Source organism: Choloepus didactylus, chromosome 2 (genome assembly GCF_015220235.1).
Source record: "Choloepus didactylus isolate mChoDid1 chromosome 2, mChoDid1.pri, whole genome shotgun sequence".
Taxonomy (NCBI): Eukaryota; Metazoa; Chordata; class Mammalia; order Pilosa; family Megalonychidae; genus Choloepus; species Choloepus didactylus.
This window is the reverse complement of record NC_051308.1, coordinates 97,303,440-97,330,768: the sequence shown is the minus strand read 5'-3', so window position 1 is coordinate 97,330,768 and position 27,329 is coordinate 97,303,440. Positions and strand designations below refer to the sequence as shown.

Here is a 27,329-nt window from a genome sequence, read left to right as displayed (position 1 = left end):
AATGGCCAAAAAGCACATGAAAAGATGCTCAACGTTTTTAGCCATTAGGGGAATGCAAATCAGAACCACAATGGATACCATTTCACACCAATAGAATGGCTACTATTAAAAAAAAAAAAAAGATTGCAAGTATTGGAGAGGTTGTAGAGAAACAGGAACACTCATTCATTGTTGGTGGGAATGTAAAATGGTGCAGCTACTGTGGAAAGCAGTTTGGCGGTAACTTGGAAAGTTAGGTATAGAGTTATCATATGATCTGGCAGTACCACTTCTAAGTATTATTCACAGTTGCCAAAAGGTGGAGGCAACTCAAGGGTCTGTTATTAGCCGAGGGTGTCAAGACAAACTACAGGGCAGTGTTAAAGCCCTGTAGTCCTTCTGTACTTTGGCTCCGTGAGATTTTCACAATTTGTAATTACATATTTGGGTGATTGATTAATATATTTCTGTGCTATTAAATTGTAAGCTTTCTGTGGCTCATCATTATATCCCTAATTCCTATCCCAGTGCCTCTGAGCACTTAACATTTATAGAATGTGTGAATGCATGAAAGCAATGAAATAACAAAACTAGAAGGAATAACAAATATTTATGAAGTACCAGAATGATGTTGGATGGGCTAGTCAGGTAAATTTAGTGTAATAGCAAAACTTCAGTAGAGCTATACAAGATGTGAGCTTTTACAACCAAGGCATTCAGGATCTGATTTTGTAATGATGGTATGTTTACTAAAGGATGCTAGAGTGTTAGGATGAGCAATATAAGTGGATGTAAAAACATAAGACAGAACAGGTTAAAGTAACAGAGGCATGCACAAATTAATTCTAGCTGCTTTTTAGTTTGGTAGCTTTGTAAATGAACCTCCACTTAACTGACTGACTAGATTAACTGATGCTCCATTCCTGCTTAAAACACATGGTCATGCCCCAAGCCTGTTCATGCTAGTCAAACTAATTTTAATTACACAGTTTAAATAATTATTATATAAAATGAGGAAAAGAGAAGGAAACGAGAGATGATGTTTTTGTGAAAACTGAAGTTGAATGCTTTGAAAAGATTTGAAAAAGTAATTACTAAAAAATACTGTTGAATTAGCTGTGTGCGAGACAGTTGTAAAATAGTAGGGATAAATTATTTAAAGATAGAAAGAAAAAGATTCTTCACTCAGATTGCTTCCTGTGCCTTGCCTTGCTTTTAAAGCAGTATTTTTCAATCCGTGAATCATGAAATCAATTTAGTGGGTGAAACTAGCAACTGGAAAAAAAAGAAATATATTAGAATATATTTCTATCAGTGTGCATTGCACCTAGGAAGGAGCACTTTTTCATGAAACTTTTTTATTTTTTTTATGTTTATTCTGTACATAGATGTACAATGTAAAATTGATTTTCAATGAAAAATTTGAAAAATATGGCCAAAGAAATAAAAACTGGAAATATTAAACTATGTATTAAAGGTGTAATTTATTCAAGAAAAATGAGGAAACTCAAATTGGTGGGTCCAGAAATTCAAAGAAAAGGCTTTGTTCCAACATCAAAATAGGTGAATGAGTAGATACTTATGTTTTGTATTAAAATAAGATATGAATATGATCTTTTTATGATTTTTATTTTAAGTTGACCTTTTTGATTAACCAAACAGCTGTTGATCTCAATTTCATGATATAAGAGTTTTGGTGTATTTTATTTTACATAAAATAATAAATGTTCCTTTTTCCCCTGTTCTCTCTGAGACATAATATCTGTATGACCCTGGAGTCATTCCCTAGGCCTTGGTTTACTTTTTAATAAGATTATCCTTTAGATCTCTTGTTATTAAGTGCTTAATGGCCAAATTAAGTAAATTTCTTTCTTGATATCTGCCCACCTAAATTTTTAGTAGATGTAAAAATTCCATTTCTCTCCTCTCTTCCCCTCCCCTCCTCTTCCTTCTCCTCCCTTATTCTTCTTAGGCCCCATCCCCATATCATAAGCTTAGGAGGCATAATTCACATTTACTGTGATATGCGGTGCACAACCACGGGAATGTTAGTGCTCTTCACTTGGTTCTGAGTCTAAGAAACTTTCAAATCCTGGAATGCTCTTTTGTATTTGAGCGTTAGTGAGTTAGTTTGCACAGTATGTGGGTGATGTGTTTTTTGGGTAAAATGATAATTCACAGTTCTTGGGATACTAAATATTTTTAAGTGTTTGGTAAACCAGTTAGTTGAACTGATTTATGAAAAGTAGTGGTAGATTGTGAAAAGAGATAAAGGTCAAAAAGGATGTTGGTGTATGATTGAAATTGCCTGGGGGTGAAACCAGTGGAGCTGTGTGATGCAAAATACAGAATAGATAGGAGGTCTTGCATGGTTCTGCAAAATCCCACCGTAAGGTAGACAGAAGGTCAGACATTTTCACCCATTGTACAAGGTATGCAGTCAATCTAGAACAATGCATAGAAATGGCTGCTCATACAGAATGTAACCATGTTGGAGGTCAATGATTTAGAAAGGCAGATCTCAGTTCACTCATACATAAAACATGTTGTAAATACATGTTTGTAATTTTATGTTTGTAATTTGGTTGTCATTGTCCTGGATTTCGTTTCTACTGGCACCGAGACTAGCTTATAAGATCCTGAGTGTAAAATTTTTCCAGTACTATTAACCATTAATTCTAAGTCCTTGAAGAGCCTTTATTCCCCCCAATTTTACAGAAAAGGCTCAATTTTAGGCATAATTTTGAAATATGTGCACTTCAATTTTGGCTTTTCAACTCCATTTTATACTTTCAAATGCTACAATTTCCTATTCTTTTTCCGCCTCTGTGAACCCTGGGTTCCCTACTGTGATACCTCACTCCCCAGTCCAGGTCATCTAAACGACATTTCTTTTTTTATAAAAGTATTTGTCTCCAATGGAAGCAACCATTATTTCACTGATCAACTTCTAAACTGGATGTTAGAGGAAAACAATTACATTGATTTAATTCACACCGAAGTGTGAATGACTGCCCATCCCACAAATCTTTCAGTCTTGGTTTTCTTTCTTTAAGAAGGTGTTTGGTTTTAAATAAGGGTTTTAAATTTTAATCTAAGTGATTCTTTGCTTAAATTTCGGACAGAGGGCCAAATGAAGTGAAAATTTGATTTGTCTTGTCTGTTGTCTTCTTTTGGATCTAAATATGCCATGGTTGGAGGAGTATAAGAGATGAGAAGTAGTGACCATCCCTTCCCCAATCCATCTGTAGAGGCCTGGACAACCTTCCAGTTTTTAAACTTGCCTTCCATAATCTTCAGGGTAGCTAGGTCAAGGATGGCAGAAAGGGACTTTTCTTGCCCTTCCCACTATAGCAAAATGAACTGCCTGGGCGAGGCTTCCTATCACGCTTGGTAGCTTCATCCCACAGTGCTTCCTCCATCTTGTCCCCCTCCCTCTTCCTGGAGAGTTGGTGGTGAATTTTGCAGTGTAAGGGAAGGAGGGGCCTATTCCAGACAGTAACCCAAAAAGGGTCTCTCTGCCCAAGGGAGAAGGTGATGGCAATAACCTTCCAGCAGGATACTTAGGTCTCAGTGATTGGGCAGGCCATGGTCTAAGTCATCCTTAGCTGGTATGTGAGAGGCCAAATTGGCATTAGGAAGGTAATTTAGAGGTGTTACTATATAAAGTACAAAAAGACAGATGGTAAATTGCAGAGATATTCGATAATTCGAGCAACAAATTTAAAATTTTGTGAAGGCAAAAGAGGAGGGAGAGAAACGTTTATTGACATCTACTATATTCTAGTCACATTGACTGTTGCTTCTCATTTTTACCCACCGAGCAGAGCTTGTACAATCTAATGCATTCTGCCTTAAGAACTCTGAATTTTTCTTCTGTTCTCTAATATATTCTTTATTGTTATAATACAATGTATTATGAATTATTATTGAACAAAATTGATACTCCCAAAATATATACTGTTTTTATTCTGTGACTTGGTATCTCCCCTGGCACAACTGCTTCATGCTCCAGGGGTCTTATGCTCTACCCTAAGGAGCACGGATACATTTATCCTCACAACTTCGTGAAAGGGATATTATTATTATTGTTTTACAGGTAAGAAAACTAAGGCTCAAAGAGGGAAGGAACTTAAAGAGACTCAGTACTGAATGGTAGGGTTAAATTTCTCCCCCAAATGCTCTTCTCATATGCATTTTATGATTCTGCAAAACATAGAAAAACTAGCAATATAGAGTGCTGATCTAAAAGTTAAGTGTTTGGCTCTATTCCTACCTAAGTTATTGATTTGCAAGGAAGTCTTTTTAAAGGTTCCTTATAAAAATCATGTCTTTCATTTCCTTATATGCATGTTGAGTGTAATTTCAGTCTTGATGTTGGGAAAAGGTACATACTTTTAAAAATCAGTAGGACATTGTATTTAGAATACCAGTCTGAATAAAAGCAGTTATTAATAGGATGAAACCCTTTTGAATTTTCCTCCAATTTAGTGTACTCCTTTGTGTATCTGTATACACCTGATTTTTAAATACAAAGTCTTTGCCACCAATTGTTGGTCTCAATAAACAATCCATTTTTATTCTGCTACTTTATTCAAGTCTCCTTTACCAACTCCCTAAATGTATGACTCATTGGTAGCATATAGTAATAGCCAAGGGTTCAGATTTTGATGCCAGCAAAATCTGATTTCACATTCTGACTTTAAATTATTAGTGTGACATTGGTTAAAGTATTTTAGCTTTCTGTGCCTCAGTTTCTTTATCTTTAAAAAGGGGATAAAATGCTGACTTCATAGGGTGTTTGCAAATATTCACCCAAATTGTCTCTGATTAGGATCTAATGTTTTCATATTGTAATGGCTGATAATTTTAGGGTTTATGTTTCACCTTATAAATTCATTTTAAATTGAATAAATATATTGTAAGAATTTTTAATATACATAAACATATCCATTAAAGTGAAATTTACTATGAAGTATTAATTCCACAGTTTACATGACCTATTTTTTGACTGTTGCTATTTTAAGTAACTGCCTTAAGGTTGATTTGAGACATTGTGTAATATATAGCATTTAACTAATCTTTACTTGGGTAGTAAAAAAAGATTTGTAGATAATAAATTTCCATACTCTTGAAGATGTTTTGCTTCTGAATTTTTACCATTGCCTTGTTATAGAGTAGTACTTTCTCTTGCCAGTTTGTGGTAACATTTGGAAAATTCCCTATCAGTAGACTAGCACCGTCTTGACAGCCTGTGTTCTGCTTCTACCTTGCTAATTGTTTCCTTGGGATTATTTGGATTGTGTGGAAAGCTTTTTGCAAATCCTCTTATTACTGAAGTCATTGTTGCTAGCAGGAATAAGATTAAAGGTGCTTAAATCTGTAGAGTTGTTTCTAATTTGTATGTGTCATTTCAGTGGCATTTTAACAGAACTCTGTCTCCTGTTCCCCCCTCCTCCCACCCCACCACCCGGTACTATCTCAAGTTAGGTCCGAGAAGCCAGACCATTGGAAGAAATCTCATTTTATCCTCCTAATTATTATGCTGGCACTCAGGAGATAATTTTTCCCTTCATGCTCTGCCAATTAATATGCAAATGAGCCGATAAATATTTATGCAACGATTTAAATTATGCAGAGAGTGCTTTCAGTGTATTCTGTAAATGAATTGTTCCTGGACTTCAAAGTGCTGGCTGCTGTGCTAACGAGGAGAGATTTGCATAAGGCCCTAATCACGCGCATACTGATTAAGCTTCATTATGGAAACTGCCAGCTGCAATCTTTGTTTCTATTTTATTACAAAAAGGGGAACTTTTCATGCTTCAATTGCCTTGACAATGTCAGTCCTAGCTGGTAGGAGAGACTAAAACTCCTCTGAGCAACTGAAGTTTCCTTATTCAGTTGAAGATTGCTATGGTGTAACTGAAGTTGTATTTTGCTTCTCCTTCCTCCTCTTCTCCCTCCCCACCCCCCATCTACTTTCCACCACCCACCCTTGTTCTCTTAAGAACATAGTGTAGATGTGTTAGAAATAGTAATACCTTCTTTCCCCCACCCCAAACCGCTACCTGTGTCTTTCTTGCTTTGGACTTTCTGAACCTTTAGAAGATTTCACAGCAATGCTGGACTGCAGTGACTATGTTCTAGGTGGGTACCAGCATAGTTCTTTGTTATAAGCTTTAATATGGAAATAGTTTGTGTGGGGTTGACTATGCATAAATGCTTAATCACATATGCAACCAATTGGGGGCGGGGGTAGAGGTGGATTGAGCTGGGAAGGAGGAAGGCATTTGCAAAACACAAGCGTACTTGAATTTGCAGTAAGTCCCTCCCTTATGGCTAGCTCTTCTGGTTCAGAGGATATTTTCAGTAAATGTTGTGTATTTAGAAGTCACCTTGAATGGAGGATATTTTTGCTTTTTGGAAATTTCTGTTGAGAACATTTCATGTAGTTCTAAAAACACTAAATCTGAAACAAGGTATAAACTGTACCTAAGTAATATGTACATATTAATTAAAACATTTGCATACATAATGTGAATGACTTACACAAAATCCAGGAATACTTAGTGAAAAATAAGGTGGAGCTGTACTGCAGAATTGTTCCCGTAAATACTAATGCAGAGGGTAATTGCAGTGGTTACTGCAATAAGACTCAGTTGATTTTCAGATTTTAGAAACTATTAACCGTTTCCAATTTTCGGCTAATATTAGCCTCCTTTTTTATTTTTTAAAATCAACTGTTATTCAGAAAACTATAATTTTTAGTGCCAGAAAGCCTATTATTAAAGTTTTCCCCAAACCTATTGGGAGAGGGATGTCCAGCCTAAATATTTGAACCGTCTTTGTTGACTACGATTTTAGAACAGACTGAGGCACTTTAGTTATTTAGATATATGATGGCTCATGGTGACCATATTTTGTGTTAATTTTTGTCTCTTTATATGTAGAATTGTTGAAAACCTCAAAAAGTCAGAGGATATGAACTCTGTGACTTTAATATCTTTTTACCTTTAAACCCTTTGCAAATCACCTTTTTTCTGTATCTGATTTGCCCACTTGAAAATTGAGGCTGCCCCCATCCTTGTCACAGTTGCCAAGGATAAAATAAAATAAAATAAAATGAGAGTTCTGAAACTGTTTGAATTCTTAGTAAAAGGCATGGCTTAATCCCAGCGTCATACTAATATGTGTATAGCGCAGTAAAAACCACTATTAAAAGGGGGAATGATACAAACAACAAATTGATATCAAGAATTCAATCCAAAAGCAACTCAAAACTGTGTATAAGACTCAGTGTATATGGTCAGCTTAATGTCATATTCCTGTTATTTTGGTATTGCCCAGAGAGAAAAATCTTCAAATTCCAAAAAGAATTTACTCGTATTTACTCTTTTACATCTACTAAGATGGGAACTCAAGAAAGAAAAAAAAAACAACTTTCTGAAATATTTTTAGCAATATGTCTTAAAATTAGAAATTAAGTCTATTACTTTCAAGTAACAGTAAATATCATTTAAATAGTCTTAACATCATTGTTCCAAAGTTGCAGTTAATCAGAATTTTATTGCTTCCTTCATTTTTTTAGTGAAGTAATTTTGTTAAATGCCTTTGAAGCTCTTGACATTTCAATAAAATATTCTTAGAAGATCCACGTAGAATACCTGTGACATAATCTTTAATTTATAGATGTAGAAATTAGGATATGAATTGTACAAGGACAGGCTCATGACTTGTTAAGAATTATGCCTCCTCCTTTGTTTTTATGGTGTCCATATACGTGGGAGAATTGTTACCCTTTCTGTGAATTTTAACTGGTTCATTTTTTTCCATTTTCCTTTAGTATACATTCTAAGTAAGCATTAAGCAACGTGTATGCTTCATGGTATATTCTGTTACATTTGTTGTGATCTTTGTTGACTTTAATAAAATTTTGGTTAAGTCATTTAGAAAGCTGATTTTGACTCAGTCTGTGCACCTGTTCCTTTCAAATCTTGGTATGCTTTCAGATGATATTTAAAATTTTTTGGACATCCTCTCTGTTTTCATAGTTAAATAATGACTTCAGTGGGGGAAGGAAGTTATAGAACTACCCTCATTCAAGATCACAAACACTCGAATCTGATCCCTTTGAACGTCTGTAGAAAAAACCAAAGATACACTAGAACTGTCTAAGCCTGCCAGATAAGCATCTGTTACAAAAGCTGCTGTATTATAAAAACTACCTCATAGCTTTTAAGTTGGAAATGAAATTTACAGGGAAAAGACTCCTGATTCCTTCTCATCCCTTGTGCATGTGGATAATGTAAACATGGACAATTTCCTTGTATCTTCTATCAAATAATTGTTAAATGTTTAAGTAGATGGTAAACGTGCTCTTCAGTCAAAAAAATCAAATACAGCAGAGTTTAAGTACTTGTCCTCTACTAATAACTGTAGTTAAGTGGTTCTTAACCCAGTGGAGAAAAAGACAAAATTTGTTTGATTGTAAACTTGTTTGAGTTTGCAGTGGGTATACAATAAGACAATTACTTAATGTATATTCAGTTTTTGACCCTTTTGAAGAGGTAAAGAAGAGTAGGCTTGTTCTTGTCTCTTCCCTTCTCTTTCATTTCTTCTGGGATACCTAATGTTGCTTGAAGAAACCTTATTACTATAGAAACCTTCATTAAGCAGATAAGCAACCGTAAAAAAAAATCAGTTCATTTGAGATATTGAGATTGTATAATTTCTTGAGAGGATGTAGTTGTGATTCTAATTTGATATTATTGGATAGATCTGTTATGCCTTGTGGTTCAATTTCTTTTAAGATTAAGGTGTGAATTTGATATATTCCGACTCTGACACTTCTTTAGTTTGGTTGGGGGGGTGGGGAGAGTATAAATATGGAGGTATTTTTCTTTAGGCATGTTTTGTTCTTATTCTATTAGGTTGAGTTACTATCTCATCTAGTCTCAAGATTGCCAATGAATTGTTGTTTATAATTAGTGAATAGCTTTACTTATGGAAAAAGACTATTTGAGAATAACATTTTTTACTTTTTGAAGTGCTTTCTCAATGGTTTTGTTTTTTAACGTATTTTATAGCTCTTTTATAAAACATCTATTCCTCTTACATATACAAAATTCTAATATAATTTTTTTCAGGTCAGATTTCTGTTATCTTTTTTAGGAGACTTTTAAAGTTATTTAGAAAGACTATTTATATATGTATCACTTCAGTGTCCAGGGAATCCAGAATTTCATTTAGAGAACCTTTTTATCACAATTTCCAGTATTTTAGCTTTGACCTGTATATCGTGTGTTGTGCTTTTACTGTTTGATTACAACATTAGTCAATATTCTTAACCCCTGCCCCTGCCACAATTTTGCTTCCCCAACTCACTTCCAGTTTTTTAGAAAACTTAATTCACCTCTGATTTATTGCAGACTCAAGAATGAACAATCCGCCAGAAAACAGTAAACCGTCTATGGAGAGTGGAGATGACAATACAGGTAAGGGATCGTCCCCAGATCCAGCTTCTTAATTAGATTTAACAGAGCTAAAAAAAGAAATTCTCCATTAAACAATGGCTTGTATTTGGCAAAAAACCAATTTGAGAACTGATTTGTCAAATATTATAATTTAGTACTTTCAGGGACTAGGACTGTGTTTGCTTAAGATTATGTAACTTTCTGCTGCAGATTGCTTCATCTTTTCACATCCATCTATCAGTGAAACTACAGAGTAGGTAAGAGAATAAGCCTTTGACTCAGATAGTTCTGATTATGAATTATGGATTTGCCACTTACTTGCTTTATGAGTTTAGGCAGTTTCCCCAGTCTTTCTGGGACTTAATTCCTTCAACTATAGAATGAGAGTAGTGTATCTCATTGGTTATTGTAAATATTAAAGAAGATAATATATGTGATATGCAGTAACCATTCAGTAAAAAGTTGTTCTTCTTAAAGGGGTTAATGAAAATAGTAAATCATACCAACTCCACATTCAGTCTAATTATGTTACTGTCAGTAGGTAGGTGAAAAAAAAAAAACTCATTCTATTATGTATTTTTATTTGCTAAAGTTCTTAAAAAATTTACGTATGATTAAACCCTTTATTAGGAGAAAATTAATATCATATTAATGAGAAAACAGAGGCCCTATGAGAGAAAGTTAAGGCCATAAAGGATAAGTTATCTCCATAGCCCTCTTGATTCAGTACATTGCTAAGAGGACATTTGACTATGCATCTTTATCATCTGTCAGAGATGGTACAGGGACTTCCCCAGTTTCTGGTAAGGCATACATTAAATATTAAACCAAATAAGAAGGAATTACGGTATTAGGCAGTGATACACAGAAAATGATAGCTTTTAAAGTAAGAACCCTAAGGGAGGAAACCCTCCCTGTTAAAAAAACTCCCCATTACCCTCCCCCACTGGGCTCTTGGTAACTTGTATTCAAGTTTCTGACTTTATGAATATGCATATTCTGCTTCTTTCATGTAAGTGAGATCATACAGTATTTATCCTTTTGTATCTGGCTTATTTCATTCAACATGATGTCTTCAAAGTTCATCCATGTTGTAGCATGTATCAGAACTTTCAGGGCCAAATAATGGTCCATTGTATGTATACACCACATTTTATTTATTCATTCATCTGTTGATGGAAGCTTGGGTTGCTTCCAGCTTTTGGCCATTGTGATTAAGGCCACCTACAGTGTGCAAATGTCTTTTCCAGTCCTGTTTTCTGTTCTTTGGGGTGTGTACCTATAAGTGGGATTGCCAGGTCATACAGTAATTTTATATTTAACTTTCAGAGGAATCACCATACTATTTTCTGTGGTGGCTGCACCATTTTACATTCCCACCAACAATGTACGAGTGTTCCTATTTCTCTCCACATCCTCTCCAATACTTGGTATTTCCCATTTTTTAATAGTAACCATTCTAGTGGTTGTAGGATGGTATCTCATTGTGGTTATGATTTGTATTTCCCTGATGGGTAATGACTTTGAGCATCTTGTCATATGTTTGTTGGCCATTTGTTTATCTTCTTTGGAGAAACACCTATTCAGATCTTTTCACTATTTTTTAATTGGGTCATGTGTCTTTTTGTTGCTGAATTATGGAACTTCTTTATATATTCTGAATTTTAAACCCTTATATGGTTCCTAGTATTTTCTCCCATTCCGTAGGTTGTCTTTTTACTTTCTTGATAAAGTCCTTTTGCTGTAAACAAGTTTTTAGTTTTTATGAAGTCTCATTTATCTGTGTTTCTCTTGTTGCTTGTACTTTGATGTAAAGTCTCAGAAACCACTGTCTAACATGAGGTCCTGAAGTTGTTTCCCTGTGTTTTCTTCTAGGTGTTTTATAGCTTTAGTTCTTGTATTTAGGTCTTTGATCCATTTTCAGTTAATTTTTGTATATGATGTAAGGTAGGGGACTACCTTCATTCTTTTGCGTATGGCTATCCAGTTCTTCAAGTGCCATTTGTTCAAGATACTCTTCTCTCCCCGCTAAGTAGACTTGGCCCCTTTGTGAAAGATCAGTTGGCCGAAAGTCTGAGGATTTCTGAATTCTCAGTTTGATTCCATTGGTCTATATGTCTGCCTTTTGTGCCAGTACCACACTGTTTTGTTTACTATAGATGTAATACATTTTAAATCAGCAGGGTGGGTCCTCCAATTTTGTTCTTTTTCAATATGGATTGGCTATCTGGGGCTGCTTACCCTTCCATAAGAATTTGATGAATGGTTTTTCCATTTCTGTGAAGAAGTCTGCTGGAATTTTGATTGGAATTGTGTTGAATCTGTATATCACTTTGGGTAGAATTGACATCTTAACAATATTTAGTCTCCTGAGCCATGTACAAGTTTTATAGTTTTCCATGCACATAGTTGACATCTTTGGTTAAATTTTTTCCTAGATGTTTAATTCTTTTAGTTGCTTTTGTAACTGGAATTTTTTTCTTGCTTTCCTCTTCAGATTGTTCATTACTAATGCATAGAAATACCACTAGGTTTTTCTGTGTGTGGATCTTGTACCCCACCTCTTTGCTGACTTGGTGTATTAGCTCTAGTAACTTTGTTATGGATATTTCAGAAGTTTCTATATGTGGAACCCTCCCTTTTCACGCTGAGAGTTCTCTCTGACCTGTCATTTAAAAAAAGTCTCTGGGAAATGATGAGAAATAAGAGTTGCTTTGTTTTCTGCTTCTACTGGCCACAAAACCTTTTAATTTGTAGCAGATGAGTTGAACCAATATAATGTTTCCTTCTCGCATGTCTTCATTTTAAACTGTACTGTACCTGAAAATGCTTGTTGATTTTTTAATATCTAAATTATACCTACTTCTTAATGTGAAACTGAGCTGTGGGCTTCCATGTTTAGCCCTGTTGTGTTTTAATTGTCTCTGATACTACTCTCCAACCAAAGTTAGCCAGTTAGACTCCAACTTCTGAGTGGGAGAAGGGGAACATTCCATACTGTCTGAATTCTTTATCAGCCACAGTCTCCTTTCTTTTGTTTGTCTGTACCCTTTTGGGCCCTATCTTTCTTTATTTTGTAGCACAGATCCGTCCCTATGTGGATTCAGGTGCTTTGGGACTTGTTTGCAGAGATGAATATATTTACTCAAAGGTGAGAAAGCAGGGGAATGGGTCCCATTAAGAGGCTAAGAATGGGCAGGACACCTGTGCTTAAAGAACATCTTCAAAGAGCAGACTGGCAGGCATTTCTCTCTAAAGGATGAAAACAGACTGACAGAATGATTGGGAAACACTGTAAATACTCATTATATTGGACTCTTTAACACCTCTGCTATAATAGCAGTTTCAGCAGCTAACATTTATTGATCATCTGCGGCATTTTATAAAATCTCTATGACATTTAAAAAAAAATCTTAAGCACTACAAACATTACCTATTTAAATTCTTATGTAGCCCTGTAAGTTACATATTGTTTCCATTTCAAAGAATAGGAAATTGTGACACAAAGACAGCTAGGAATTAAAGGCAGGATCAGAATTTGTACCCCTCATGTGATTTCTTCCATGAACTGCAGTAAAATAAAACTGAAAATTTAAGCAACTCTTTGCAGGCCTAAAACCATTTACAGAGCCATGTAAGATAAATTTTGGTTGAAGCACTTGCTGAGAAAGTCTTGTGACTTTCTTGCCCTGTTTTAATACAAAATGTGTGGCAGACTCATTCCCATCAAAGAGCTGAGCAGTATCAATTTAGGTATTTTATGCCTATTACCTTGAAACTCTGATTATGTGGCTAAGGACTGACCCTTTCTTAGACCTCTTTACTTCCATCATCCCAAGAACAGCAGTTGTTTTTCTTTTTTCCTTACAAAGAGAGAAAAATTTTATTGCTTTTTCACTAGAGTTACTACAAATGCAACAATACTCTATAGAGACTGGATCAAATTGAATATGAGGTGATCAGTTGTCCTAATACTGAAGTTGAGCCACTTGCTACCTGTTTGTTGAGTCTGCAGCATTTGCTGTCTTAGTAAAACAAATTACAAATTATTTCCCTGTTAGGGACCTTTAGACTCACTTGAGAATAACTTAACCCTTGAATGTCAGTCAGTTCCTTAAATGATAAGGGTCTGTCACTATCATCGTAGCATCTCCTACTAAGGTCAGTTTGTTAGTTTAGAGCTATTAAAATACATTTGAATTCCAGCTTGCATTTTAAGTTACTATGCTTGATTTAATAAATATAAAATTAGAGTTTATTCAGATAATTACATATTTATAAATTGATTTTTATTTTAAAACATGACAAATGCACCTGCAGCCTGTTTTATTATATATCAAAATTTTATTAAGCAATCATTGCCTTTTTAAAATTCAGTTTTATTGAGATATATTCACATACCATACAGTCATCCAAAGTGTACAATCAGTTGTTCACAGTACCATCGTATAGCTGTGCATTCATCACCCCAGTCTATTTTTTGAACATTTTCCTTGTACGAGAAAAAGTAAAAATTAGAATAAAAAATAAAAGTAAAAAAGAACACCCAAATCATCCCCCCCTCCCACCACCACCCTATTTTTCATTTAGTTTTTTGTCCCCATTTTTCTACTCATCCTTCTATACAACTGGATAAAGGGAGTGTGATTTACAAGGCTTTCAGAATCACACTGTCATGCCTTATAAGCTGCATTACTGTATAATGGTCTTCAAGAGTCAAGGCTATTGGGTTGCAGTTTGGTAGTTTCAGGTGTTTACTTCTAGCTATTCCAATGCATTAAAACCTGAAAAAGTTCATCTATATAGTGCATAAGAATGCCCACCAGAATGACCTCTCAACTCCATTTGGAATATCTCAGCCACTGAAACTTTTTTCGTTTCATTTCACATACCCCTTTTGGTCAAGAAGATGCTCTCAATCCCACGATGTCGGGTCCAGATTCATCCCCGGGAGCCATATCCCGCGTTGCCAGGGAGATTTACACCCCTGGGAGTCAGATCCCAAGCAGAGGAGAGAGCAGTGAGTTCACCTGCCGAGTTGGCTTAGCTAGAGAGAGAGGGCCACATCTGAGCAACAAAGAGGTACCCAGGGGGAGACTCTTCGGCACAATTATAAGCACGTTTAGCCTTTCCTTTGCAGTGACGAGTTTCATAAGGGCAAGTCCTGTGACAGAGGGCTCGGCCCATCAAACCGCCAGTCCTCAGTGTCTGTGAGAACAGCAACAATCCAGGTGAGGAAGCCCAACACCTCTGCATTTTCCCCCAGCTCCTCAGGGGGGCCCTGCATATATATTTTTATTCTCTGCACAAATTACTATTGCTATTTCACACTAACCTATAGAAACCTACCAGGTCTCACTTCCTATTCAAAGTTCTGTGTAATTATGGTATTTGAACAAACTGTACAAGTTAAATTGTTTAGGAAATATAGATCTTGCACGACTAAACATCTCTTTCCTTGGTCTCACATGGAATTTGAAGTTTTAAAACACAGTCAGTATTGTCCTTTACCCTTTGGCCCGATTTGCCCTAGTCCTAACCACATCTGCTTTATTCATATGTCTAATTGAAGTCTGGACTCTTTTTCAGCTTTTTTAACAGTTGCTATATGTGCTAATACTGATATTCTTATCTGTCGAGTTCTAGCTCTGAGTTTCAGGTATCACACAAATACCCAGAGTTCCAGCGATTGATCAGGTTATACACAAAGGGGTCAGCATCTTGGAATCTGGAGATAGTCATTACAATTCAGGAATAGATGTGACTGCTGTAAGAGTACATTCTAGGGACTGTTACATGAAGTGTTCCCCTGATAAGCTGTGCTCTAAGGTTCAAGTCTGAGTTTATACATTGTAGTTAGTCCGTATTGGTGAGGCATTATAGTGTTTGCCTTTGTTTCTGGCATAGTTCAATCAAAATGCTGTCTACGGGATCCATTCACTGTCTCACAGCTTCACTCCTTCTCGCAGTTGCTCAATATTCCACTGTATGCACACACAACAGTTCACCATTCTGTTCCTCAGTCAATGTGCCTGTAGGCCACCTCCACCCATTGCAAATCATGCATACTGTCTCCATAAACACCGGTGTGCAAATGTCTATTCATGTCCCTGCTCTCAGATCCTCCAAGTATATGCCCCCTAATGAGGTTGTAGGACCTTATGGCACCACATACTTAGTTTTATGTCAGCCTGTTTAATTTTAAGGCATATACAGTTCTTGGTTTTTGCTAGTTTATGAAAAACAGTTGAAATTTATAATGGAAAGAACTCTTTGCATTATTGTAAAACCATAGTCTCACATTTTCTTGATTTGTAATACTTTTGATTAGATAATTTTTTCCTGAAACTTTTACAATTGTTATAATTTTGAGTTGTGACTTTTTTTAAAGAGTTTCTTGAATTGTTTTTTTAATGCAGTTTTATTGAGATATATTTACACAGCATAGAAACCATCCAAAGTATACTATCACCGGTTCACACTATTGCCTCATGGTTGTGCATACAGCCCATGATCAAATTTAGAACATTTTTATTACTCCAGAAAAGAAGTAAAAATAAAAAAGAAAACCCTAATCCTCCCATACTCTTTATTCCCCCATATTATTGACCCATGGTGTTGGTGTGGTACATTTGTTACTGTTGATGAAAGAGTATTAAAATATTACTGTTAACTGTAGTCCATAGTTTGCAATAAGTACATTTTTTCTATATACCCCTCTATTATTAACTCCTTATAATAGCGTTGTACATTTGCTCTAGTTCATGAAAGAACTTTTTTTTAATATATGCCCAGTTATTCACAGACATTGTCCACCACAGGATTCAGTGTTATACATTCCCATGTTTTAACCTCCAACTTTCCTTTTAGTGATGTACATGACTCTAAACTTCCCCTTTCTACCATATTCACACACCATTTGGCACTGTTAATTATTCTCACAATAACATGCTACTGACACCTTTGTCCATTGCCAAACATTTAAGTTCACCCTGGTTAAACACTCTACACGTATGAAGCCACCACTCGCCATTCTTGAGCCTCATTCTATATCCTGGTAACCTGTATTCAGTATTTTATGTCTATGAGTGTACATGTTATAATTACTTGATATCAGTGAGATCATAAAATATTTTCCCTTTTGTGTCTGACTTATTTCACTTAACATAATGTCCTCAAGGTTCATCCATGTTGTTGTGTGCTTCAGGATCTCATTCTTTCTTACTACCGAATAATACTCCATCATATGTATGTACCACATTTTGTTTAGCCATTCATCTTGATGGACACTTGGGTTGTTTCCATCTTTTGGCAATTGTGAATAACGCTGCTATGAGTATTGGTGTGCAAATGTTTGTTGGCATCTCTGCTTTTTAGATCTTCCAGGTATATCTCGAGTAGTGGGATTGCCAGGTCATAAGGCAACTCTATGCTTAGCTTCCTGAGGAACCACCAAACTGACCTCTACAGCGGCTGTACCATTTTACATTCCCACCAGCAGTGAATAAGTGTTCCAATTTCTCCACATCCTCTGCAACACTTGTAGTTGCCTGTTTAACAGATATTTTAGTAGGTGTGAGATGATATCTCATTATGGTTTTGATTTGTATTTGCCTAATAGCTAGTGAAGCTGAGAATCTTTTCATGTGCCTCTTAGTCATCTGTATTCCCTCTTTAGAGAAATGTCTATTCATGCATGTCCTTTGCCCATTTTTTAATTGGGTTATTTGTCTTTTTATTGTTGAGTTGTAGGATTTCTTTATTGATATCAAACCCTTATCAGATATGTGGTTTCCAAATATTTTCTCCCATTGTGTCGGTTGCCTTTTCACCCTTTTGACAAAGTCCTTTGAAGCACTGAAGTATTCAATTTTGAGGAGTTCCCATTGATCTATTTTTTCTTTCACTGTTTGTGCTTTGAGTCTAAAGTCTAAGAAACTACTACCCATCGCTAGATCTTGAAGAGGTTTCCCTACATTTTCTTGGAGTTTTATGGTACTGGTTCTTACATTTTGGTCTTTGATCCATTTTGAGTTAATTTTTGATTAGGGTATGAAATAGGGCTTCTCTTTCATTCTTTTGGTTATGGATATCCAGTTCTGCCAATACCATTTATCGAAGAGACTGTTCTTTCCTAGTTAAGTGGACTTGGGAGCCTTTTTAAAAATCAATTAACCGTAGGTCTGATGGTTTATTTCTGAACTCTCAATTCTATTTCATTGATCAGTATATCTTATCTTTATGCCAGTACCGTGCTCTTTTGACCACTGTAGCTTTAGAGTATGCTTTAAACTCAGGAAGTATGATACCTCCCACTTCATTCTTCTTTTTCAAGTTTTGGCTATTTGCAGCCCCTTACCCTTCCAAATAAAATTGATAATTAGATCTACACCCCTGCAAAGTAGTCTGTTGTAATTTTGATTGGTATATCATTGAATCTGTAGATCAATTTGGGTAGAATTGTCATCTTAACAACTTTTAGCCTTCCAATCCATAAATACAGAATCTCTTTCCATTTATTCAGTCTTTGATTTGTTTTAGCAATGTTTTGTAGTTTTCTGTGTACAGGTCCTTTACATCCTTGGTTAGGTTTACTCCTAGATATTTGATTCTTTTAGGTGCTAGGGAATCTTTCTTTTGATTTTCCTCCTCACATTGCTCATTCCTAGTGTATAAAAACACCGTTGATTTTTTTTTCAAGCTTACTCTTTTCTGTTCTGATAAAAGTGTTTATTTCCAATGAAATTAGGTCTTAATGTCATAAAAAACAGGATGCACCTATTCAGTGGTCACCTACTTAAGTTTTATCAACAGCACATATCCAGTCATTTTCTTTTTGTTTGTTTCTTTGTTTTTTTTAACTTTAAAAAAAAATTAAAAAAACAAACAAAAAATTTGAAACAAAACCAAAACAAGGGAATAAGAAAAAACAAATAACCTAAAATAACGATATTGCTTCCAACATGTTCTTACCCTACCCCAAGAAAATAAAGACTATAACCCAACAAAGTAATAAGAAAACAAATAACCTAAAATAACTACATTTCTGTGAACTTGTTCCTGCTGTACCCCCCAGAGATTAACAAACCATAGTCATTCCTGAGCATTCCCAGAACATTAAGTTTGCCCTCCATAACTTCTCTGTTCTTATTAGATTATCGTTCCCTTTTCATTATTTGCTGTCTATTGCTAGGTCCCCTACATTCTACAATATAGACCATTGATTTTACATTTTTCACAGTGTTCACATTATTGGTAACAAACAATATTTCTCTTTTTGTGCCTGGCTTATTTCACTCAGCATTATGTTTTCAAGGTTCATCCATGTTGTCATGTATTTCACGACCTCGTTCCTTCTTACTGTTGCGTAGTATTCCATCGTGTGTATATACCACATTTTGTTTATCCACTGATCTGTTGAAGGACATTTGGGTTGTTTCTGTCTCTTAGCAATTGTGAATATTGCTGCTATGAACATTGGTATGCAGAAATCTGTTCATGTCACTGCTTTCAGATCTTCCGGGTATATACCACGAAATGCAATTGTTGGATCGAAAGCTAACTCTATATCTAGTTTTCTAAGGAACCGCCAGACTGTCTTCCAGAGTGGCTGTACCATTATACAGTCCCACCAGCATTGAATAAGAATTCCAATTTCTCCACATCCTCTCCAGCATTTGTAGTTTCCTGTTTGCTTAATGGCAGCCAATCTAATTGGTGTGAAATGATAATCTCATTGTGGTCTTAATTTGCATCTCCCTAATAGCTAGTGAAGCTGAATATTTTTTCATGTGTTTTTTGGCCATTTGTATTTCCTCTTCAGAGAACTGTCTTTTCATATCTTTTGCCCATTTTATAATTAGACTGTCTGTACTATTGTCATTGAGTTGTAGGATTTCTTTATATATGAAGATATCAGTCTTTTGTCAGATACATGGTTTTCAAATATTTTTTCCCATTGAGTTGGCTGCCTCTTCACCTTTTTGACAGATTCCTTTGAGGTATAGAAGCTTTTAAGTTTGAGGAGTTCCCATTTATCTATTTTTTCTTTTGTTGCATGTGCTTGGGGTGTAAGGTCTAGGAAGTGACCTCCTAATACAAGGTCTTGGAAATGTTTCCCTATGTTATCTTCTAGGAGTTTTATGGTACTGTCTTTTATATTGAGGTCTTTAATCCATTTTGAGTTAATTTTTGTGTGAGGTAGGGGTCCTCTTTCATTCTTTTGGATATAGATATCCAGCTCTCCCAGCCCCATTTGTTGAATAGACTGTTATGTCCCAGTTCAGTGGTTTTGAGGGCCTTATCAAAGATGAGTCGACCATACATCTGGGTGTCTTTCTCCAAATTCTCAATTCAATTCTGTTGATCAATATGTCCATCTTTGTGCTAGTACCATGCTGTTTTGATTACCATGGCTTTATAATAAGCTTCAAAGTCAGGGAGTATAAGTCCTCCCACTTCATTTTTCTTTTTTAGAATGTTTTTAGCAATTCGAGTCATCTTACCCTTCCAAGTAAATTTGATAACTAGCTTTTCCAAGTCTGCAAAGTAGGTTGTTGGAATTTTGATTGGTATTGCATTGAATCTGTAGATGATTTTGGGTAGAATTGACATCTTAATGGCATTTAGCCTTCCTGTCTATAAACAAGGAATATTTTTCCATCTTTTTAGGTCCCCTTCTATTCCTTTTAGTAAAGGTATGTTGTTTTCTATGTATAGGTCTTTTACATCCTTGGTTAAGTTTATTCCTAGGTACTTGATTTTTTTAGTTGCCATTGAGAATGGAATCTTTTTCTTGAGTGTCTCTTCAGTTAGGTCATTTCTAGTGTATAGGAACATTACTGACTTATGTGCATAAATCTTGTATCCTGCTACTTTGCTAAATTTCTTTATTAGCTCAAGTAGCTTTGTCATCGATTTCTCAGGGTTTTCCAGACATAAGATCATATCCTCTGCAAATAATGACAGTTTATTTCTTCCTTTCAAATTCGGATGCCTTTTATTTCTTTGTCTTGCTTGATTGCTCTGGCTAGCACTTCTAGCACAATGTTGAATAACAATGGTAACAGCAGACTATACCTTCCGCCACAGTTCTGAACAAGTGAGAATTATCCTTTTTTTCGCTGAATCTCTGGGGAGAGGTTTTCAGTGGCTGTTTATGTCACCATGTTGATGATGTCACCTCTGAGTTGTGACATTTGAAAGGGAATGATATTGTAAAATTATTTAAGATTGTATTGATATGTGAAATTAAGCAGCCAAATCCCACAGTACACTTTTGTCAAATAGCCCTTATTTTAGTTCACAGGTAATCTATTGGTAATTTATTTATTTGGTAAGTGCCTGTCCTAAATTTGAAATGTTATACTTGGTACTATGAGACAATTCCAGTGTGAATAGATGAGACCTTTAGTCTTGAAAGAGTGTACAGTCCATTAAGAGGTTAGACAGGTAGATATACAGATAACTGATTCAGGATAGATTATGATAAGTAATTTAATAGGAAGTATATGAAGTGCCATAGTGGGTTGAGGAGGTGTTTCTTTGAGGAAATCTGGTTATGTTTAAAGACCAGGTGGAAGGAACCATCAGGAAGGAAGAGAGTAAGAAAGAAAAAAAAAATTGATGGAGCAAAGATAGAGGAAGAATGGCAGGGAACAGAATAAAGAATTAAGTTGACAAATGGAAAGTTACCACTTTCTCTAATATTTGGGAGAAATAGGTAAGATTACACAATGACAGAAAATTTGAGGTAGAAGGTAAGAGAAAACCTGAGGAATAATTCACATCAGATTGATTCATTTTCTTCATTAAAGTAGATGAGGTGATTATCTGAGAGGAAGGCAGGGATATAATAACAGTATTTACTGAATTCTTACTATATGTGCATGGCTAGTCACTTTATTGTATGTACTTTATATCATAATTATTATAATACTCCTATAAGATGAGTAGTGTTATGCCTGTTTTACAGATGAGGAAACTAAATTTCGTAATGGTTTAGAAATTTGTGATTGCAAAGACCATAAGCCGTTTATTACTCTACCCTGCCTCCCTAGGAATAGATTGAATTAAATGGATTTGGGATATAAGTAGAGTGAATAAGTTTTGACAATTATCTTTAGGGAATTGATTAAAATGAACAAATAAAAAGGATTGATAAACTGTTGAAAGTCAGGCTCAGCTTGAAGAAAATACATGTGTAGCTTATCTAGTCAGCATGAAGAAGCAGCTAAGATGGGGAGGAAGAAATCTATCCTACATGTCTTTAATTCCTTCAAAAATTTTTTATCATGTCATATGATTCTTAGATACTTTATCATTAAGTCATCCTCAGAATTAGACAGTATTCTGGTTCCTCAGACTTTAGTGCAGCTATTACCCTGTTTTTTATTAGTATTATTTTTAAAATCTATTGGTAATTAATGAAGGTGAAGATGACATTAGCTTTAAAATTTTTTAATACAAAATTTTATTTTTTTTTCTGGTAATGTTTGATTGTTTTGAAATAGTAAAACTCATTTTCTTTTCAAGAAGCTGATTCTTCTGTTGAGTTGTTGAGTTTGTGGGTAATTAACTATAAATCTTTTCTCATCAGAATTAATAGAGCCAAGGTTCCTCTGTTTGTCCTTGTTTGCTTGATTTTTCATTCAGATGACTTTTTCCCAGGATAATATCAAGAACTTTCTGGCAACTGAGGAGGCAAAAGAAATTTATTAATACAATATAATCTAAATTTATGAAACAGAATTCCAAAAATATCACCAGAATTTCCTGGTATCCAGTGATGTGTTAGTTCTGTGGGATTTGTCAGTGCCGTGGCTGGTATTAGGAAATTATATCCATAAAAGAGCATGATCAGAAAACATTAACTTCTTGATTAAGAGAAAGGATCCTGAAAGACCAGAGCACCAGTGGATATTCCTGTTATTCTTCTTAGTAATTTAAGAATTTTAATGTATTGAGCCAGCTCTGGATAACGTTTGCAGATAAAATATCATTGCCTCCAGAAGAAGCCTTAGAAAATCACTGAGGAATACATATCAAACCAGAGTGGAGCAATTGCAGGTTCTAGACTCTTAAGATAACTGTTTTCCCTTTGAACTTTTATTCATCTGTGAGCCATTTGTAATACCGTTATTGCACTGGCCAAGGTGCTCGTATAAGCCTGAGAGTATAACTAATACCAATACTGATTTTTCTTGAAGTTCCTTTACAGTGAGGTTTAAAATAGTTGAAGAAGTGGGGAGCATTTCCAGAAAGCCTCATGAGCACAGTGCAGGATATATTGCTCTGTTCTTGGTGTTCTAGAAGCAAAATCAAACACCTGTAGGAAAGATAGGCCTCCTGTAGTGGTTGGTTTGATAGATTCCAATTACAGGATATGGCTTCTAAGAGATTCTAACTACTACATATTGACAGATTTGCCTTGGCCCTGCCCACTGTGTTTTTCAGGATTTGGGGGGGTGGCAAGGAGGGATGGGAGGGAGAGGGATGCGAGGGAGAATCGTAAGTGGCATCTGAATTCAGATTATACTTTTGGTTAATAAGTGATTGAGTAAGTGATTGAGTAGTTGATCCTTTTGCCAAGAGTTAACTCAATAATAAATTTAGAAGTTTAAAAGTAATATCCATTCTAATTCATTACTAATGAGAATTTGGAACACTTATGAAAGGCTTTGTTTCTAAAAGGCCACTTCAAGCAGTTTATCAGAGATTGTCTATAATTTTTTTCTCTTCTCTGTTAGAAGGAACTTAGTTTCATCATGTCACTTTTTTCATGATTTTTTTCCAACAGGTGTAAAAGAATTTTTCAGTCATGTTATACTTTACATCTTGCTTGAAGCAAAAAGCTAGATTCCATTACTCTTTCAGTTGTATCTATTATATAGTCTCCTGGTGTAGAGCAGTGGCAGTGGAAGTGGAAGCTACTGAGACAAATTTAATGATTCATTCTTGGGAAGAGAGGGGATTGAGAGGGAGTAAAAAAAAAAAGAAGGAAAGGGATATTCTAAAATCCCAGATTTTGGCTGGGATAGATGCAGTGCCATTCTCTCAATAGGGACTACCTGAGATGAGGAATAAAATGAGACGTGATGATGAGATGACACATTCCTTCCTGAAAATGTTGTATTTGTGGTGCCTTGCAGTACAATCCAAAGATTGCGTAATTGAAGAAAGAAATATGTTCCTGAGGAGAGAAATCTAGGCTGCATAGGGAGATGTGGGAGTCCTCAGCAGGATAGTGTTGCTCAGAGGAGAGTGGAATAAGCTGAGCTTTTCCACCCTATTGAAAGGGCTGGCAGAGGAAGACGAGGATCCCATGAAGTAGATCTGTGCTGTTCAGTAGATCAGAAGATCTGTGCTGATCTACCTCACATGTGGCTATTTAAATTAAAATTAAATAAAGCTATAATTTCGATTCCTCAGTCACCCAAGCCACATTCAAATGCTCAGTAGCCACATATGGTTGATTAGTGACTACCATATTGGACATGCAGACATAGAACATTTTTATCATTGTAGAAAGTTCTAAGAAAAGACATTCCTAGAGGTTAGAGGTCAACCAGGCAGCAAGTTCATGGAATTATTCTTCAACATGGTCAAGTCCTCCAGAGAAGTCAAGATATAGGATAAAATGTGACCCTTGTATTTGGCAATTAGTAGTTACTAGAGACTTTTCAAAAAGTTCCAGGAAAGTGATAGGGAAAGAAATTGCTGTGAATAGAAAAGTGTAGGGCTGAGAAGGGGAATGATAAATTTAGACAACCCTTTTAACGGAAGCTTTATGAAAGTCTTTATGCACAGTGGTTAAGAAGAGCTCAGGCTAAGGAGCCAAACTACCTGGGTTTATATTCTGATTCTTTCACTTACTAGTTGTGCTGGTTTGAATCTATTATGTGCCCCACAAAAGCCATGTTCTTTAATGCAATCTTGTGGGGGTTGACTTAATAGTCTTTTGATTAGGGTGGGATGTTTGACTTGTTTCCATGGAGATGTGACCCACCCAACTGTAGGTGAGACCTTTTGATTAGGTCATTTCCATGGTGGTGTGACCCCACCTATTCTGGGTGGGTCTTAATTAGATCACTGGAGTCCTTTAAGAGAGCTCAGGGAGACAAGGAGCTCAGAGAAGCTGAGAGAGACATTTTGGAGAGGAGCTAAGATATGTAATCCAGAGTTTGCCCACGGGAGAAGCTGAGAGCTGGCACAGACCTGGATGCTTGGAGACACTGGGAGAGGCAGACAGAAGGACGTTTGGGGATGCTAAGCTAAGAGATGAAGCCCAGAGTTTGCCTTGGAGGAGCTAAGAGAGGACCCCCAGAAGCTTACAGAGAAACGCCCTGGGAGAACAAGCAAGAATGCACAGGCGCTGAGAGAGAGAAGCTAAGAGAGCAGAAGCCCAGAGACATTCTGGAGAAAGCCATTTTGAAACCAGAACCTGGGATCAAAGGACCAGCAGACTCCAGCCATGTGCTTTCCCAGCTGATAGGTATTCCAGAAGCCATCGGCCTTTCTTCAGCAAAGGTATCCTCTTGTGGATGCCTTAATTTGGACATTTTCACATGGATGCCTTAATTTGGACATTTTCACAGCCTGTGAACTGTAAATTTATAACATACTAACCCCCCTTTATAAAAGCCAATCCATTTCTGGTATTTTGCATTAACAGCAGCTCTAGCAAACGAGAACACTAGTTGAGAATTAACTTGGCAATTATTTCTTTCTGTGTCACAGTTTTCTTAGCTCTAAGATGGAGAAAAATTATAATAACCCACCTCATAAAATCATACATATGGGGAAAGCAAGTAGAAGTGTGATTCAGTAAGTGCCCAATAAGTGTTAGCTGTTTATTAGGATTATTTTGAGTATGATGATGATGATGATTAAATGAAGGGAAGAAGAGAATGGGAGAGGAGATTAGAAAGGTTACAGAAAGGTTTTCCTCCCATTAGGGTTGGGTATGTTTATATGCTAAGGGAAAAGAGCCAGTAGGAGAGGAGTGATAAAACATAATAAAGAATGCATAATTCAGGAATCAAAATTCCTGAGAAGGGAGGTATTGGGATTCAGAACACTGGTCAGTGTGGTAGTGAAGAATAGGAGGGTCCCCTTTTTTTCCCCTAAAGGTAGAGAAGTAAGAGAGTGCAGGAGGTAGATAACAGATACAGATAATAATTTTTAGGTAGAAGGGAAAGTAAGAAAGCACTTTGGTTAGGGTTAGGAACAGGAGTACAATTGGATATGTTCTACTGGTACTGGGAAAATGAGACCACAGAATAGAATGTAATAAAGAAGTCTGGGCTTGATTCTTGATGATAATTTTATAACCATGTATCTTTTATTGTGTGACTGAGTGATTTTGAAAACCTGGTGACTGACACTCCCTTTAACCAGTGTATGGACAGATCAATAATAAAATAATGACAAAAATATATAAATAATAGAGGGAGATAAGGTGTATGGGATGGTTTTGGTGTTCTTTTTTATTTACTTTTTTATTTTTTAATGTATTTTTATATTTTTTGGAGTAATGAAAATGAAAATTGTGGCAATGAATGCACAACTATACGATGATACTGTGAGCTGTGAGCCATTGATTGTATACTTTGGATGGATTATATGATGTGTGAGTATATCTCAATAAAATTGCATTTAAAAAAAAAACAAGAAGTTTGGGAGTGGATATTTCATCCATATAATACAGTATAAGAAGGATTGATAGTAAAGGGTCATAATTCAAGCAAGGAATTTTAACAACAGATACTGTTCCAGCAGCTTTCAGAGACTTCTTGGTGTTTCTAACTGAAAGAAACACAAAGAAACAGAAAACACCAATTAACTGGCTCACCTCTTACAGGTAGAAAGCATTTGACTAGGTTGGGAGGCAGGAGATAAATGGAGCAAGATTAATATTTGGTAAATTTTTCTTTGCCAGCAAAATTATTAATATGGTCTTATGATAATAGGATAGGACTTGCTTTCTGTTTTTCTTGCCTCAAAGTAATCCTTTTATGTAAAATGTTCACGTTAACTCAAAAAAGACTTGGACTCAACAAGGTCACAAGTCATTCTTTCCTACCTTTGAGAATACAGGTAATAAAAATCTGCAGTTTTCATTCAGATAGACTTAATAATCCAACAAACATTAACCACCTATAGAAATCCCATCATATCACTGATGTGCATTCATCTACAAGGTGATACTTAAAATCAATTAAACATATGCTATTTACTTAGGAAGTAGAAAATATATAGTGCAGTTGTAATGGAAATTTTTAGTAGGATGTTAGAATCATCCATCCTGTAGATGATCTATGTCATCAATTTTTATTATGCTTCTTGCTTTTGTAATAACATAGAATTTTTCTATAACTTAAGTGATTCTCTTTCTGGATTTCCATTATCCCAGATTCCCCACATTGTATGGTGGCTCAATTGAAAAAACTGCCCCCATACAAACACACATACTAAAAAGGATTGGTTGCTAAGTCTTACTTAAAGATCTTTTAGCTGCTGTTTATGTCCTTCAGTTGCTTGACGTTTTGTGAACTTCATTTGCAATTTGTGCTTGCTTTTCAAGGTGATGTAGTGACAGGCATGGATGTTGTCATTATTTCCTGTGGGGTGGCTTAAATGTAAGCCATTATTGGTAAATTTCGCCTTGCCTGCCTTAAATTCACTAATACATGAAAATCTGTGTATAATGTACTTTTAAAGTAGCTACTGTTTGCTTATTTTTCCTTAGGAAATAATAAAACCTAAAAATTGTCCTCTTTTTCCAACATTGCTTTTGTGCATCTCACTCTGTATTATGTTCCAAGTGTTTAGTAATGAGATGAACAAAGGTACTGATAATAGCATGTTTACATCTGA

General features: G+C 35.7%; 1 protein-coding gene across 3 annotated transcripts in view; it reads left to right on the top strand.

The window, feature by feature from the left end:
• POU2F1 (POU class 2 homeobox 1) overlaps window positions 1-27,329 on the top strand; it is a 262,495-nt gene that overhangs the window by 113,379 nt on the left and 121,787 nt on the right. For 2 of the 3 annotated variants that reach the window (XM_037825439.1, XM_037825437.1), the window contains exon 2: window positions 9,408-9,473. In XM_037825439.1, the coding sequence (XP_037681367.1) occupies window positions 9,416-9,473 (58 nt within the window). In that variant the 5' untranslated portion in view covers window positions 9,408-9,415. Of the gene's footprint in view, window positions 1-5,899; window positions 6,127-9,407; window positions 9,474-27,329 lie in introns of those variants that run through there. The other variant, XM_037825438.1, reaches the window with a different exon arrangement.